Raw genomic sequence first — 17,249 nt, 5'->3', positions numbered from 1 at the left:
GGGGGGGGAGGGGGGGGGAATAGTTATGCCCCAAATTCCCATGGACTGGGAACTGGGGAGGAGGGACATCCTTCTCTTGGGTGTTTGCGGCTGGTAGAGATGATGTAGCCGTTGCTAGTGGCGAAGGCATGGTTTGCGAAGAAGGAGATGAAGTTGATGGTGTTATGGGTTGAGAAGAAGCTGCGGAAAAAGCAGTGCTAGTTATTGGTTGCTCATCAACCGAAGACGAAAGAGGCCCGGTTCTCAGCCTCACAATGTCGGGAGCAACGACTAGAACTCGGAAGCGAGGGTTGCCATCTTCCTCTATATCACACACCCCCTAGAGCGCCTGGATGTCTTCCTCGATTGGTGTAACTAACTCAACAGATTGAGCATTCTATTGAGTTGATGAAGGTCATCGTCTTCTATGTAGAGAAGCCCCTTCATCACTGGCTCCCCCATCATCATCGATCACCACAGTGTCTGCGGGTGGCTCGGGCGCGGCGCTCTTCACCTTTTTATTTTTACCCTCAGCCGTAGAGATAGGTCGCCTTTTTTGTTGCTTGTTCTCCGGCCAGGAACTTCGAGAGGAAGCACTTGCACCAGAAGCAGGTCCAATGATACCCGTTCGGGCGAAGGCCTCCTGCAGCAACCTCGCCGCGTTTATGGGATCAACCAAAACTTCCTCCCGGGGGACGGTAACAGAACCCTACGGAAGACTTGAATTCAACAAAAAGAGAAGTTAGATAGTTTTCTTATACGCAAGGTAAAAACAAGATTAGTCCGAGAATCAACTTACCATGATTTTTGTCCTTCCATCCGTATTTGAGGGCTACTTTTTTCCACGGGTGGGTCTCAGGCGTAGTAACATCCAAAATCTTCTTCACCCGCTGGTACAAGCCTTCAACCCTTGATGGTGTCCACCGAGTTGCTGAAATAGTGAAAAGAGAAGGATCAATAACACCGTGAAGCGATCTTTAATTAGAGAAAATATAGAGGTTGAACTTACGTGTACGATTTCATGATTCAGGAAAGGATGGAGTTGTGCTTGGGATGATATCCCTGGTAACAACTACAACTAACTGATCCATCCATCCAAGGTTATTGTCATTATCCATGCTGGTGAGCAAAGCATGGTGACCACGTTTGCTGAAGTTTATCATTTCCCCACGGAAAATCTTGGGAAATTAAGGTTCATCAATCGAGCCAGGGAGAGCTCTTCCCCCGTCTCCTAGCATAGCCGCCGAAGACATGCTACCGTCCGCCACATAGAAGGGCTCATCTGCGCCAAGCAGACTTGATAACGGGAGCAAAACTCCAAGATTACAGAGTCAAGTCCCCCGCTCAATAAGAATGGGCCCAAAGTAAAGGGATACGTGTAAACGTATGTAAAACCCTTCTTGGGGAAAGTTACTCGCTCCGCTAGATTGGGAGCGATGATGTTCAAATCAGGACAACCACAATCTTCCTTCACAGCAGGAATGCTGGAAGGACAGATAGAAGAAGGGAACACACCAACAGCCAATGTGTTGGAGTTAGTAGAAGGAAATTTCTCCTCAAAATCCATGTTGTAATGAGCCTTCTGGGGATAATGGTGCTCACCGTAGGAGGTGCAACATCATCAGTGCTTTCCTTATTCTTTGAAGAGCTAGAGTTTTTGGAAAAGAAGGCCATAGTTAGCAGAAGGAAGTAACAGTTTCTCTGAAAAAGAAGATTAAAAAAAGTTGAAAGTAAGAGAGAGTTGAGAGAGTTCGAAAAATTGTGAAGAAAAAGAATGAAGCGTATAAGTAAAGGATTATGTGGCTAAAATCGTGGCCATAATTACTTCGGGAATCGGAAAAAGTACAACTAAATTGTGGAGTGATGCGTGTTCGGGACATTAAATGAAAAGAGATGTGCGTCTAATCAAGCATTAGAAACTTTTTTAGAGGAGATAAGAAAATTTCCTTCTAAGAAAGGTATCTTCACCAACTTCCCGATGACACAAGGATATGCCACCGGAAAGCAGGAAGACTATATTATAGGATAAAATCGGTTAACATTAAATACTCGCATAATAGAGCGACACGTGAAACCAGAGATAGACGGAACGTGAGACAGGTGAAAACCAAGATCGGGGGCAGCAGCTTCGGTTGGCACCGGAGAGCCTCCGAAGGGAATATTCCTAATGAAGGCAAACAAGTGCCTGCCACCCGGTAGCATTCAATGAATAATATTCTACAATATTAAATACATAGTCTGTTATAGAGAATTATGACGTTCATAGCCTGTCGTTACATATTCTTTAATGGCCCCCATTTTTGTCATTTAAGAGAGGCCTAATCTTAGGAACTATTGTACGGACACGAATTTTCTAACAAACTTATGCTATATATTGTTCAAAAGCTCAATAATATTCCATTTCTTGCTTATTACTATTGCTATTACCGCACTAGGAAGCTCCGCTCCCGGAATCAGGCTATTCATTGTCTCATCTCGATTCCAACGCTAAGTCTTGCATTTTTATTTAATTTATTTATCATTTTGGGATCAAATCAATTTGTTTGTTTATAAACCACGTATAAATTCAACTGTACTATTTTACGGGTAAACAATTACCTAGAGAAAAGTAGAACTTCCATCTATCTCCATAACAATTGGACCAAAACCACAAAATCAATTCAATTGAAAGTAAATTGTAAGTAGGTGAACATAGGAATTCAATAATAAATGAAAAATTCAGGGATTCAAAGTGCTAATTTTAATTTCTTATTTTTTCATTATTAATGCTCAAGCCTCAAGTTAGCCGCTCTGGTTATAAATGAAAAACTTTCTTTGAATTTATTCTATTGAGTCATTTACCACAACATAATCGACCAAGACCATAATCTAGACGTAGAACTGTGCAACAAGTAATTACAACATTAAAGTATTGTATGGAGAGGCAAAATTAAGACGAAAAAGATTATGAATTCAGAATCCTAGTTATTTAAGCAATTGAGTTACCTAAAGTAATAATTTGTACATATTCAATATATTTTTTAAGAATATAAGATTTGGACCGAAGTCATTGGATTCGGTTGAACCCGTAGCCAAAAGGCTAGCTCCGGCACTCACCGTATGCTGAAAAGAAAAAGAAGAAAAGAAAATGAAATTCATAAATCCAAGACTAATAGTCTAATACAGCTCTTTTCGTTTTAAAAAGAGAAAACACTGATATCTTATTTCACTGTTTGGGAAAAGCTCGAGGGCGTCCAGATTAGTAAACTAGTACCTCCAAAACGTAATAAGTTAGAAGCCTTGCCGCAAAATCTTAAACCAAATGTGTTTTTTTCTCTTTGTCTTTTTTAGCACGGGAAATAAATATCTGGTAGTTGAATGTGCAACTACTCGCACAGTTACACTTACTCCCAATAATTGTAATTGCCATATTTGTAGTTTGGTTTGGCACCGGCAATTATTAGTATGAGTTTGTTCTTAACACTGGGAGATTGAATTAAAAACACCAAATAACTTTGACTGACAGACATATTTTCTTGGTAGTTAGACTATTTATTATGCTTTTGATTCTATCCCACCATCTTTTACGTTTGTTGTCTGATTTACGTGATACACTTACCCTCCAAACTCAATGGATAAAGTACTAGGTAATTTTGGGGGTTGGACAAAATTTCCAAAACTTAGATTATTCGGAAGATCATTAGTCATTTTTACAATCCCTGTGAGATATTGAGGTGATCCCTATTTAGAGCCCGTTTGGACATAATTCTTTTTTCTTTTTTTTAAAACAAAAATTCACTTTTTTCGAAATCAGCGTTTGTTCACAAAAGTTCCAATTTCCACTTGAAGATACATTTTGGAAATTTTTGAAAATTTGAAAAATTCCAAAAAGTTATTTTTCAAAATTTTCACTCAAATCACTCACAAAACTTCAAAAACAACCCAAACTGAATTTTATGTCCAAACACAACACTAAATTCAAATACCATTTTCACATGAAAAAAATTTCACCAGTTTTGAAATTTTACAATTCTTATGTCCAAACGCCTACTTAAATTTGTTGTTTTGAAGGAAGAAAAAACTAAAAAGTGGACAAATAATTAAAATTTTCCTGCCGAAGTATTTGAATCCAAAATGAATCGAGAAAGTACAAGTTTTCTTACTTATAAAACAAGACAAGATATTCCAAAATTGTGATAAACAAGAAAATTGTGTAGGTTATGTAGAGAAAATTTGTGCATACCTATGCTTTATTTAGGTTAACGTCCTAAACAAATGTGCTACAATGTGCAAGATCCAACAAAAGACTGGTCAAACAAAAGTTGGTACAATATATTTCACATTTCACAGGTTTTAACTGACTTTTAACTTGCAAAATACGGCGTTTGAAAGATACAGTATGTGGAAAAAGTAGATACAAGAAACAAGAAAGTGTCAAACAGCGATTTAATCAAAGTTTACATCTCGGGCTGTTCAACGCCTAAGCTGTGCTTTTTGTCCTTCTTTTTTGCAATTTTAATCTTGATTGTTTTCTCTGTTCATAGTAATCAGATTTTGTTGTGTTAAGAGTGTAATTAATTTATGTGTTTCTTAAGGAGTAATTAGGAGGTAAGTTTTTTGAATTTTTCAGACGTGTTGACGTCAGGTTTTTTTGATCCAACTGTCTTTAATGTCAACAATAACTACAGTCTTACCCTATTTTTTTATTTGATTTATTATTCTTCTTCTTTTATACTCCGAAATTTACAAAATCTGAAGTTTTTTTTTTACTCTGCCTTCTGTGTTTAAAGTTCCAATTTGAGACGCGTTTCTGATTCTCTGTCGCCGGTGTTTGGTTTCAACCTTTTTTTTTGGTTTGACCGTCACATGAGTGGACTTTGACTGGCCGTGATCGGACTTTTGATTGTCGCCGATGGGGCATTGCTGCAGTAAGGGTGTTACCGCCGATAATGACGGTCACGTCGTTGCCGTCGTTGACGGAAACTCCTCCGTCTCCACAAACAACCGCCCCAAACCATCACCGTCACCGGCACGTCCACAGTCCGTTGGGAACGGGACGAGTTACACTAACAACAACACGCCAGCTCACTCCTTTACCACCAGTCCTTTTCAGAGCCCATACCCTGCCGGAATACCTCCCTCCCCGTCTCCGGTCGGAACGCCGAGAAGGAAATTCAAGTGGCCATTTCCACCGCCGTCGCCGGCGAAGCCTATATTATCGGCGATCCTTAAGCGGCAGGGAACAACGTCAGCAAAGCCGAAAGAAGGGCCAATACCGGAAGATGAAGGTGGTGAAGGTGAGAGACAGCTGGATAAAAGCTTTGGTTATCCAAAGAACTTGACGGCAAAGTATGAGCTTGGAAAGGAAGTAGGTCGAGGGCACTTTGGACATACTTGTTGGGCTAAAGGTAAAAAAGGTGAACTTAAAAATCAACCGGTCGCTGTGAAGATCATTTCAAAAGCTAAGGTGTGTGGTATGTGTTTTTGCATTTTTTGCTATTATTTTTTCTCAAAGCTATATAATTCAGATTAAATCCATCAGATCACGGCTTAAGATTATAGCTAGGCGAAGGCGAAGGTAATGTAGGTGGAAATCCTCTATAGTTTGGGAAGTTTTGTCCTATATTGTAATAAAACCTGCCAATGTGAATCAGTGGCTTTCTCCATGGGATGATAGAGTCCTTTGTTGTGGAAGAAAGTGAATGTCTCTTATGTTATGAATACATACATGTTAATAGTACTCTAGAAATATGAAATGTTTCAAGCCAGTGTGACCTATAAGACTAGCTTAGTAATGGTGTGAAGGCAATTAATAGAAATTTAGAAGCTATAGTTATTCTTCAAGGTGATTGATGACTTGCTGCGCATAATGCATATGTGAGTTTGAGCTCTTCCTTGGTGTTAAAACTAGTGCGCCAGACTTGATGACATACTAAGACATAATCAGGGCCCCATTTATTTTGTCAATATTGATGTCCCATTTAGTCATTGACTATCTATGAAATCCCATAAGCAGAGACATTGAGACTAAGCAGTTGGATGCTTTGAGATCACATTCATAAGCAAATGTAAATTCTGGTGACCCTAAACACTTTGACCTGTGATGCTTTGACCTTCGTTATGGTCTGAGAGATTGCAACTGAAATATTTGCCACCCCCTTCTTTCTGAAATGTGATTACCTTTACGTCACGTGGACACTATCTTTTCTAGCAATGACATGGTCCGTAGTAGGTGTTAAGTTTGACTTCGGAAGTGTGGGTTGTTGACTGGTTGAATATGTTTGACAGATGACAACAGCTATATCTATCGAAGATGTTCGCAGGGAGGTGAAGATATTGAAAGCCTTGTCTGGGCATCAGAATCTTGTCAAGTTTTATGATGCCTTTGAGGATGCCAACAATGTCTACATAGTAATGGAGTACGTGACTATGTGTTCCCTTCGCTCTAATTTCATCTTACTTCCCATATTCTAGTTTGACTAAAGATGCTTTCAATAAATGTCAGAAACCATTTCTTGTACACAAATTTTGTGCATTAATGATAACATAGCTCCCTATTCTATCAAGAATCTTTATTTTCAAAGTCTTTCCATTTGATAGGCTCCAGTTTATCTGTATGAATTTTTAAAATGGCCTTAAGATAATTCTATCTCGTCGGTACACTTTCATTAGGTATAATGCTTGATAGAAATATTTTTAGTTTGTCAAAGATTTGTATGTCAGTGTAAGAAGTGTGACATTTAGATAATTTCTAATGTTAGAGAACGTCAGATTTGTCCTAAAAGACATATAATCGAGTATTGGAATGAAATGGGACCTGCGGAGTGGAATGGATATTGAGGATTCATAGGTTGTGAGTGAGGTGTGGTTATTTTTGTTGCTTTAAATAACTCCGAAATGAGTTGTCATTTTTTTTCACTGCTTTGTTCTTAATAGGTTATGCGAAGGAGGGGAATTATTGGACAGGATTCTATCAAGGTAATTTCCCCTATTTGCCTATGAATTGTAATATAAATGGTTAAGTTTAAAATGCTTTTTCTCTTTTCCTTCTTCAGAGGCGGGAGATACACAGAGGAGGATGCCAAAAGTATACTGGTTCAAATACTAAATGTTGTCGCCTTTTGTCATCTTCAAGGTGTGGTCCACCGTGATCTGAAGCCAGAGGTACTACGTAAAGCAACCCTCAATAAAACATGCACAAATGTGAATCACATTTCTGGGGATTTTCTCCTCTTATTCCGCTGATCTATCTGGCTGTGTAACTTGATTTCTTTGTAGAACTTCCTTTTTACAAAGAAAGAAGAGGATGCACCAATGAAGGTTATTGATTTTGGTCTATCAGACTTCATCAGACCAGGTAATGATTGCATTTGTTTTTAGAAAAAAAAAGTTAAAAGTTTTTTTTTTTTTTGGATTGGTGGTGGTGAGTTTTCAGCTCCGCAATCATTTAATGACCATAGATGAAAAAAAAAATGCCATGGGTTTTAACTTTTTACTCCCCATCCCACTTTGTTATTGAAGTTTATGAGGAGATGCGGCCTACCATATATCGAAAGATCTTTGTTAGCATGCTCCGCATTTTTGAAAAGAATCCTGTTAAGTCTCATATTGTTGAGGGAATGAGTTGTGGTCTCTTATATGGTCTTAGACAATCCTACCCTTATGAGCTAGCTTTTGGGGTTGAGTTAGGCCCATGTATTTTTTCTTCACATAGTAGAGCCAGGCCCATCGATCCTTGTTGTTGTGTTCTCAAATGTTGGGTCTTCGTGTTATGTTACCCGTGCTTCAATTATCCAGTCTTGGGTGATTTTGGGAAGGGGGGGGGGGGGTATGTTCACATGGGTTGAGCAAATGGGTTGTGGTCTCCTTATTTGGTCTTGGAGAATCCTTCCCTCGTGAGCTAGCTTTTAAGGTTGAGTTAGGTTCAAGGTCCATTTTCTTCGTAAAATCCATTTTTCATGCTGTGACAAAATGTTAAAAGGTGCAAGAGTAAGTACTCCTGTCAGTTTTGTCTAATTTGTTGGTAAAATATAATAAATTGGTTTTTGAATTATAAAAACATTGCAAAAAGTAATCAATAGAGAGCTAATAATAATTAGGAAAGTAACTTTTACTTAAATGCAAAGAAATTTTCATAGTCGGAACTTGTTCTTTCTTTGAGAGATATCAAGTAAAGCAGTTTAAACTTCTCAATCTTAATAGGCAAAGACTCACTTTTGTATAATCTTAGGTTGTAGTGCTGTTTGTGGAGTTCTCATCATCAATTCAGAATTCCACATTTTACATAAAGCACGTAGATCTTTAAGATAAGACCTCAGCTTAGATGTCGTCATCAAAAGAAGACCTCAGCTTAGATGTAACCTTTATTTACAGTTTTGGCTCAAGAAAAGATAGCTTAGGGGGACGTAAGACTTTCAGCAGCTTGAAAGTCAAGCTGAGATTTTCGTTTTCGCTGTCCCAAGAGGAGTCCCAAAACCATAATTCAAAACACTGGTTGTATAAAATATCAGATATCTAGAAATCAAAAGCAGTAGAGTTGATACCTCTCTTTTCAGCAGATGCTCAGTTACTATGTAAATGGAAATATCAGCATGATTCTCTTTTTTATGATGATTTTTATCACCGTGGACAACATGTCAGCTGCTTACTATGTCGCATTTAGGCAATGTCATGATAAGTGGATAAGCGTGGTTTGAGAAGTTCTTCTGTTATAATGCATGTAACTTTTCAATATTATCACATATCACAGTTACCAATTGTTCTTTGCTAAGCCGCGTGGAATGCTCCTTCATCTATAAAGATGTGAAATGATTTATTCCATGGATTCATTTTCATTGATTCTCCTGATCCGTTTTACTAATATTTCGTGAGTGTCATCATAACTGTGTTTTCTTCTCTGTCTTCTTTTCTTTCTTTCTAACCTTTAAGATTCAAACCAATCAATTTTTCTGCATTTGCAGATCAACGTCTCAATGATATTGTTGGCAGTGCATACTATGTTGCACCTGAAGTGCTTCATAGGTCATACAGTATTGAAGCAGATATGTGGAGTATTGGTGTGATAACGTATATCTTATTATGTGGAAGTAGACCTTTCTGGGCACGTACAGAGTCAGGCATTTTTCGATCCGTGTTACGAGCTGATCCCAATTTTGAGGACTCACCTTGGCCTTCAGTGTCTGCAGAGGCCAGAGATTTTGTGAAAAGGCTTTTGAATAAAGACCATAGGAAGAGAATGACCGCTTCTCAAGCACTGGGTAAGTTGTTATCTGTTCAATGTATCAAATGATTTTGTGACTCATAGATACTCTGCGCGTAGTGTCTGGGTTTTTCTTGGCATATATCAACGTCTACAAATTTTACTTTATGCATTTTTCACCCTGTGCTTCTGATGGCTTCCTTTTGCATTTGCAGCTCATCCATGGTTAAGGACTGAAAATCCTGTTGTACCTTTAGACATATTGATCTTTAAATTAGTCAAGTCTTATACTCGAGCCTCACCCTTGAAACGTGCAGCATTGAAGGTACTGGTGGTTTTAAACGCTTCTTGGAGAATTCTTTTGACGTCTTTTCTGTAGGAGCATAAGCCATTTCAATCTGTGTTGGCTTTCTGATATGCAGGCTCTTTCAAAAGCATTGACGGAAGAAGAGTTAATCTACCTCAGGGCTCAATTCAATTTATTGGAACCGAAAGATGGTCGTGTGTCACTCAATAATTTTAAGATGGTTGGTGGTCTTACTGTATCATTTTTTTAAATAAAAATTTACAGTTATTCGCATATTCTGTTTGACCCATCGTCATCTTCCGTCTATTATCTAATTCCTAAGTACATCATCATGAACTGGCTGTGCAGGCACTTACTAAACAAATGACTGATGCCATGAGGGAGTCCAGAGTTTTTGACATCTTAAATTTGGTGAGACACCTGACGTTATTGTAGTATCTTATCCTTCATTGTGTTTGGTTTCTCTTTGACTTCTATCATTTATCTATTGCTACATGCATTGAGTTACATTCTAGATATCAACTCAAGTTCTTAAGTGATAATCATTGGGTTCTCGAGTCGGTCGTATGTCCACACACACTCATCACAAGCTCATCATTTAATGCACTTGTCAAAGATAACCTGGGAGAGAGAGAGAGAGCATAGAAGAAAACGTCCCTCATGCATGTCCTTTTTTCCTTCCTGAATTAGGGACTCTTCGACCAAGAAGGCAATCCTCTTCCGCATTTCTAAATCTAAATATAATGGAATCTTTCTACTTTTTGCTACTTTGCCTCATATTTATTGTTTAGTTCAGCTACTTTTTTCTTGCAAAAAGAAACAGTATTAGAAAGTGAATAAAGTGAAGTAAGAAAGTGTTGTTTCCCTTTGGCATGTGGGACTTATGGAGTTGCCACATGAAAAGATAAGTGCTATCGGTTTGTTGCTTCCTGAATGCATGTGAAATTTCTTCTTACTAGATTATAGATACAAGGCAGAGAACTGGCACATTGTAGTATTTTACTTTTATGGTTGAGCTTGACATCTGATTGCTCCCACAATTTTGAACAAGCGTTTTTGTTTGTTAAATTGAAGATGGTTCTTACTAGATTACAGGTACAAGGCAGAGAACTCGTGCCTTGTACTTTTGCGTTTGAGCTTCACATCTTATTGCTCCCACAATTTTGACCCGATGTTTTTGTTTGTTAAATTAAAGATGGAACCATTATCCTATAAACCACTGGATTTTGAAGAGTTCTGTGCTGCCGCAATTAGTACATATCAGCTTGAGGCTCTTGAAAATTGGGAACAAATTGCTAGTGCCGCTTTTGAGTATTTTGAGCAAGAAGGAAACCGTGTCATTTCCGTTGAGGAATTAGCACAGGTAGGCCAAGGGTACTGGCAGTGACGTTGTATTTTGATTCACCTTGCTATTCTAATGTGGTATCTGTGTTTGCAGGAAATGAATTTGGGCCCTACGGCTTATGCTTTTCTCAAGGATTGCATTAGACCATCTGATAGAAAACTGAGTTTCCTTGGGTATACCAAATATTTGCATGGTGTGACAATTCGTGGTTCAAGCACAAGACATCATCGATAACATCGCTGATTGGAGCACACAAGTTGCTCCAAAGGAGAACAAGAGAGTATATTTCTATTCTTTCCTTCTTTTATCTTGTGCAGAAACAGAAAGTGTTAAACTATCTGTTGTCAAAGATATTTCGATTCATGTTGTGAGGATACGATCCTTATTCTTTAGAATTAGTGATTTGGGTTTTGTATCGTTGTAATAGATTTTATTTTTTTGGGGGGGGGAGAAAACTTCAGGAGAGCGAAACATGTTGATTGTCAATCTGAAGCTTAAAAAGTTCATTCTTCTGCAATTTACTACGTAGCAGTCCTATTATTTTGGCTTAGCACATTCCGTTAGTGGTAATTTGCAAATACTGGTTGAAGGTTGTTTGGATGGAGGTAACGCCTTTTTTCACGTTTTCCCAAGTATGCCACGCCGGTAGTTATGAAAGCAACAAGCAAAACTGGAATGGTCCATTAGGGGCCGAAATGTACAAGTCATTGACCAGATTGATTTGTCACTAACTAATCTTAGTGTTTTCCATCACGTTTATCATCAAAACAGTAATTTAATTGTGCCTCAATAATTCATTACTGGAAAGACCTCAAAGGGATGATTTGGTGGTTGAGGCATAGAAGTAATAGCCTGATTATTATATGTTTGAACCACCACTAGTGGTGGCAGAATGAATAAAAGAAAACAGTTATCCACTCATATTATCTATTATAAATGGGTTACATAATGAACTTTTTAAAAACGGGTCAAATATAGATAAGAACCATATTATTCACTTAGAAAATGGATAACCAATGGATAACTAATGGGTTTAACTTTTGGAGATTATGAATTCTTCCAAAAGTGATCATATTAAAATAAACCATGGATAATATGGATATCCATATTATCTACCGGTTAACCCATTTTTTTATTCGTATAAAATATGGGGTGGGTCGGATAATTTATCTGTTTTTTGCATTACCCATTTTCGACCCGTCTTATATCCGTCCCAACCCGACCCGACCCGACCCTTTGCCACCCCTAGCTACAACATTAAGTTTGAGTCAATCTGCTCCAAATTTGGTGGTTAGACTTTACCCTGCTCCTGTCCTTGTGGGTTGTAGCAGGAACTTTCCTGATGGCTTTAATGAGATGTACGTAACCCAAATAAAAAGAAGATTCTTATACTCCTAGTCTAGCTATTATGGTATTGGTGAAATTTTACTTCCTTCTTTAGAGGCTTATTTTACAATCTTCTAAACTGGAAAAAAACAAGAGTGAGGAGTTATGCAGTGAGGGTCAGGATTTTCTTTGAATCTGCCAAACAAGTCACAAAGTGTGTATGTGTTTTATTTTCGTAAGGTGCAGGTGGTTAAGGAAAACAACATTTGAATTTCCCCTCTCAACTAAAGCAACCACTACGAAACTAACAATATATCAGTAGTTGATTCTCGTATAAACTCCCAACTACTTGAAGAAGTAATGTATGGGATTATGGGAATCTTAGAAAGTCTTTCTAACGACTAACGTTGAATCGACAATTCCTTAAGTGGTGTTCTTATTTAAATCCAGACTGCTACGCTAACACTTTTGATTGTTATTTTTGGAGCTTATGACGTCGTACCGTTGCTCTATATATCATTTAGGGCATAATAGAAGTATGTTTTTAAAGAATAGATTTGAACAAACGACTTTTATCTCTATTCTTTTATTCTGTTTCACATCAACCTTCTATGCATTCTTTCCTACTTACAATCGTTATGCGCATCAAACTGGAATGTGCACGCAAGTGTACATAAAAGAGGATTTGGTTATTGTTCTCGTCACGCTGACCATGAAATGTATGCATATATATATATATGGAGATACGAAAACAACATGTATTATAAGCTCCTTGTTTCAGAAAATAATCTGAAAAACAAAATACAACCAAAACGTTGTTTCCAGAAGCTGTTCATGTAACAGAACAAAACTAAGGGTGTGTTTGGTACGAAGAAAAATATTTTTCACGGAAGGCAAATATTTTCTTGGAAAATAAATTATTCTTTTACTTATTTTCTGGTGTTGGGTTAGTTAACAGAAAATATTTTAAAAAGATATATATAATCTATGCAAACATTATATTCAAATACACCCAAAATGAAAACAGAACCGAAACAAAAAAGCAGAACTGTTTTGAATCCAAAAGGCAGAGCGTAATATAATAAGGTGTCCAATATAGTCTATAGATATTATTTCCTATATTGATTTAATAATATACTTTTCTGGGGCAACCCTTAAAGAAGATAAAAGTAAACGACACATACAAGAAATGAGGAGAAGCCAAAGTAAAGGAACTGAATGTGATAGGATGGCACTTTTTCCCATTAATGAGGGAAATTCCCCTTTGGAAAAATATACAGATATTGTTTTCTACCCGTTGCAACGACGACAAGAACGAATGGTTCGACTGTTTGATCCAATTGCCCACTTGCATTAACTTTTATTATACTTTTTTATTTAGCTCAACTCGTGTTTCAACAACAATTCAAATCACCTAAAGAGTTCCAAAAGCCAAGCTGCCACTCGTGAAACATGTCCTCTAATGTATGTCCTTTGAAATTGAAATTTATATTATTCAGATACTTACTAAAAATTTATTATAAGATTCTATTTTTCTCAAATTAAATTAATAAAACAATATATTGAGAAGAGGTTGAGGTAGGCCTAAGAAGTACTGAGGAGAGGTGATTAGACAGGACATGGCGCTGCTTCAGCTCACTGAGGACATGACCGCTTGAGAGGAGGGTGTGGAGGTCGATGACTAAGGTAGAAGGTTAGTGGGTAGTTTTTAGTTGTTCACCGATTGTCTTAGTAGCATGTATGTCCCTTCATATTCTTAGATTTTTACGTTATGTGGTTTTGTTCGTCTCAGGTATTGTATCCACTGTTGCTATTATTTGGTATTACTTATCATTTATCTCTCCCTTTTTCTTTTCGCTTCCTTCTTTCTTCCTCCCTTGCTTTCCCTTTCTTCTTACCCTTCCTGAGCCGAGAGTCTATTGGAAACAGCCTCTCTAGCTGCATTAGGTAGGGATAAGGTCTGCGTACAACCTACCCTCCCCAGACCCCACCTGTTGGGATCATACTGGGTTTGTTGTTGTTGTTGTAAAACAATATATTTTACATTGTTAATCAAAGTTTGTCTAGATGGATATGGGGAAGCAAAACTTGCCAATCTTTTTGGTAGTAGACGACATTTTTTTAGGGGGTTTTCACCCTATGTTCGATATTCATATTAGGGCCCCGACTAATTCGGATTTGTATTGCATAAGACCATTAAAAGAGTAATAGCTCCTTGTTTTTTTATCCCAAGGCTCGAAAGCAAGACCTTTTGTTAAGGATAAAGGTATCCTTTCCATTCCACCGTAACCTTTGGTAGCATAGAGGAGTTATTTTAAATTTTAAAGGGATGACTTATAACTGGAGAGCCACAATACGGTTAGTAACTCCCAGTCAAAATTTTTGAGAAATACATATAAAAAAATTCCGAAGTCAAATGCTTCTTTGACATCCAATTACAAGTCTTAAACGCAATGAGTGGGATCTATTAAGTTTCTCATGTGTGAGGGAGAGCATTCAACTTTCTTTATTCTAAGTTAGTTGTTTACAGTTCAGCTTTGCCGTTGTGGCAACTACAGAAAATCTAGCGTCTTATTCAAGATTGTTAAACTTAATTGCACAAGAAATATTTCTGCACATGGCCCTACATGCTTCTTGACAAATCTACTTTAATCTTCACTTTCACATTATGATCAATTATGAAATCCATAAACACCCTAGGGTAGTGGAACATTCACTTACAAACAAAGAAACAATCATTAGCTGGATTCATACACAAATCTCTCTATGGTAACACTAGAAGATTAAAAAAAAAAAAAAAAAAACAATCCGGTGCACAAAGTATTTTGCGTTCACGCAAGGTCCGAGGAAAGGTCGCATCCCTAAGGAGTATGTTATAGGCAACCTACATTAATGCAAGCATTAGTGACGGCTTCCATAGCTTAAATCCGTGACCTATAGGTCACACAGAAATAACTTTACCATTGCTCCAAAATTATCGGTCGCAATCCTGCTATTTTTTAGTAGTGTACCAAAAGATAAGTCCCTTTAAAAAAGAAAAAGGGAGGATTTCTCATCACTTCTCAAGAAAATTGTTTTCAAAGAAATAAACGAACCATGTTTTCAAAGCAAAGTTAAATATTACTAGTAATAAAATACTCATCTTAGTACCAGGAAATAATTGGAATACTGCATCTATCCACTGAACTTATCTCCCAATAGAAAGGAAACCGAGATTTTTGGAAGATATAACCAAACAGATGCAGCCAAAAACATACATTACATGAAAGAGGAAATAAAAAAGTTGAACCATAGAAAAATCACAAAACCAAGTATGAATAAACCAAGGCCATATTTTGAGATTTTTAGTGTGCAAAAGTGACAAAGGTGTCGACATTAAAGGAAGGGACAAATGTAGATAGCAATAAGAAGCTGGGGACCTACCTTCCTCAATCCTAATCAGTGAACTTCCCTACCAAAAACCTCTTTGTGGAGAAGCATATTTCATCAAACACTCAGTATCCTAAACACCCAGGGGACAAAAGAAGGGCAGAAACAGAAAGAAACTGAGAAACTCAGACATATATGTAATCTGGCAATACATGTGTCTAGTTGCTATGCACCTCGTACACAAAAATGGATATTAAGATTTACTCTTTCTAGTTGCTTATCTTTATAGACTGTATTGTTACCTCAAATATAGGAAGGAAAAAAAGAAAGCCTAATTTGTAAAGGCATGTTCCTTTTTTGGCCATACATTAAAAAAACAGCCCTGTGTACTAAGCTTCCACTATGCGCGGGTCGGGAAGGGCCGGCACTACAAAAAAAATTGGAATTAGCTGCGAACGCCGTCGCTAATCTGTCGCTAAAATGCTTGTAGCTAGCAAAATTTCTTGATAATCCGTTGCTAATACCAGCTACGGTAAGGCTCCTCTCGAGGAGATGCACTCAAGGCAAGAACAAATTCATGGCGAGCAAATAAAAAGAACATGAGAACCATAATGTCCCTTTTAATAGTAAAATTCAATTTGAATCTAGAAAATAAACAAAAGACAACAACAAACCCATTAAATTCCACAAATGAATCTGAATTAGTGAAAAAAAATATATGTATTACGAAAATCATTCCAAATAGTTCATAATCTTTCACCACACTTTTGGGTACATGAATATCTTGGAACAGATCATATAAAAAAAAAAAGTAAAATAACAAAACAAAAAAACCTAAAAAGACTCGAGGCAATACTAGAAATTTACATTACTTGAGCACTGAAAATTCCGAGTCAAAAAGTACTACTACTATTATCAGGCCTTAAAACACCAGTGATTATGGTGGTGATGATGATGATGATGTGCAGTTTCTTTACCAATCAAGCCCTGAATATGACGAAATTCTTCAACATGACAAGGAATATTAATTGGACCTTTATGATCAAATCCGTATTTTTCCGCTGCTTCATTCAATAACTGCAAGAACAGGGGATGGTTGATATAACTGACAGGGATAACAAACCTATGTTGCTCTTCTCCTTGACCTACCATAACTGCAAAACACCCTTTTGGTATATCTTTCAATTCTTTCTTCCCATGATGATTATGATGAAAGTTAATGTGAGGCATGTGAATATGGAAATTCAGATGATGATGTTTTTCTCCGCTACCCATCTGTGTACTAATCAAGATTCAACGAACAAAAACAAGAACAAAGATATCTGAAAAAAGATTGTACAGTTGAGAGAGAGAGAGAGAGGGGTTACAAGAAAGGTGAAAGAGAGAAAGGCCAAGGATCAGAAGAGGAGATGGCTAATTTAAAGAGAGTAAAACAAGAGTCTGTTAAAGATCTTGGAACGTTGCTCATATTCTAACTCTGAAATAACGCATATATATATTTATCTCTGAAAAGTATAATTCTGGTGAGGAAAATCAGAGTGATTCCGAGAGATAAGAGGGGGGTCTATATATATAGGGTTTATAACCTTTGGTTAAAGAAATATAATCCTACAGAAATAAGGACTGAAACAGTAATGGGTGGGTGGGTGGGTGGGTAAAAGCCTTATCCAAGTGGAAATCGTAATTATTAGTTAAAGGTTAAAGAAGACGTTTAGGTTTTACAAAGGGATAAATACGTAAAAAAG

The 17,249-nt window shown here is 37.3% G+C and overlaps 2 protein-coding genes across 3 annotated transcripts; one reads left to right on the top strand and one right to left on the bottom strand.

The window, feature by feature from the left end:
• Positions 1-4,178: 4,178 nt before the first annotated feature.
• Positions 4,179-11,359, top strand: LOC109217373 (CDPK-related kinase 4-like). 2 transcript variants are annotated; one of them, XM_019381611.1, is made up of 11 exons: positions 4,179-5,425; positions 6,247-6,377; positions 6,895-6,936; positions 7,014-7,122; positions 7,237-7,315; positions 8,919-9,215; positions 9,373-9,482; positions 9,580-9,684; positions 9,813-9,875; positions 10,660-10,827; positions 10,903-11,359. In XM_019381611.1, the coding sequence occupies exons 1-11, from the start codon at positions 4,871-4,873 to the stop codon at positions 11,041-11,043; spliced, it is 1,800 nt and encodes a 599-aa protein (XP_019237156.1). In that variant the 5' UTR covers positions 4,179-4,870; the 3' UTR covers positions 11,044-11,359. The 2 variants fall into 2 exon arrangements, with proteins under 2 accessions (XP_019237156.1, XP_019237157.1); XM_019381612.1 differs by having other exon boundaries at positions 5,345-5,432.
• A 4,987-nt stretch (positions 11,360-16,346) lies between these two features.
• On the bottom strand, positions 16,347-16,870 carry LOC109217372 (auxin-responsive protein SAUR32-like). The gene has a single exon (XM_019381610.1). The coding sequence runs from the start codon at positions 16,777-16,779 to the stop codon at positions 16,420-16,422; it is 360 nt and encodes a 119-aa protein (XP_019237155.1). The 5' UTR covers positions 16,780-16,870; the 3' UTR covers positions 16,347-16,419.
• Between the last annotated feature and the right edge of the window lie 379 nt (positions 16,871-17,249).

The sequence above is a fragment of the Nicotiana attenuata genome, unplaced genomic scaffold, assembly GCF_001879085.1.
Source record: "Nicotiana attenuata strain UT unplaced genomic scaffold, NIATTr2, whole genome shotgun sequence".
In the NCBI taxonomy this organism is placed as follows: domain Eukaryota; kingdom Viridiplantae; phylum Streptophyta; class Magnoliopsida; order Solanales; family Solanaceae; genus Nicotiana; species Nicotiana attenuata.
Note: the sequence above shows the minus strand (reverse complement) of the source record. Positions and strands in the feature narration are given on the sequence as shown.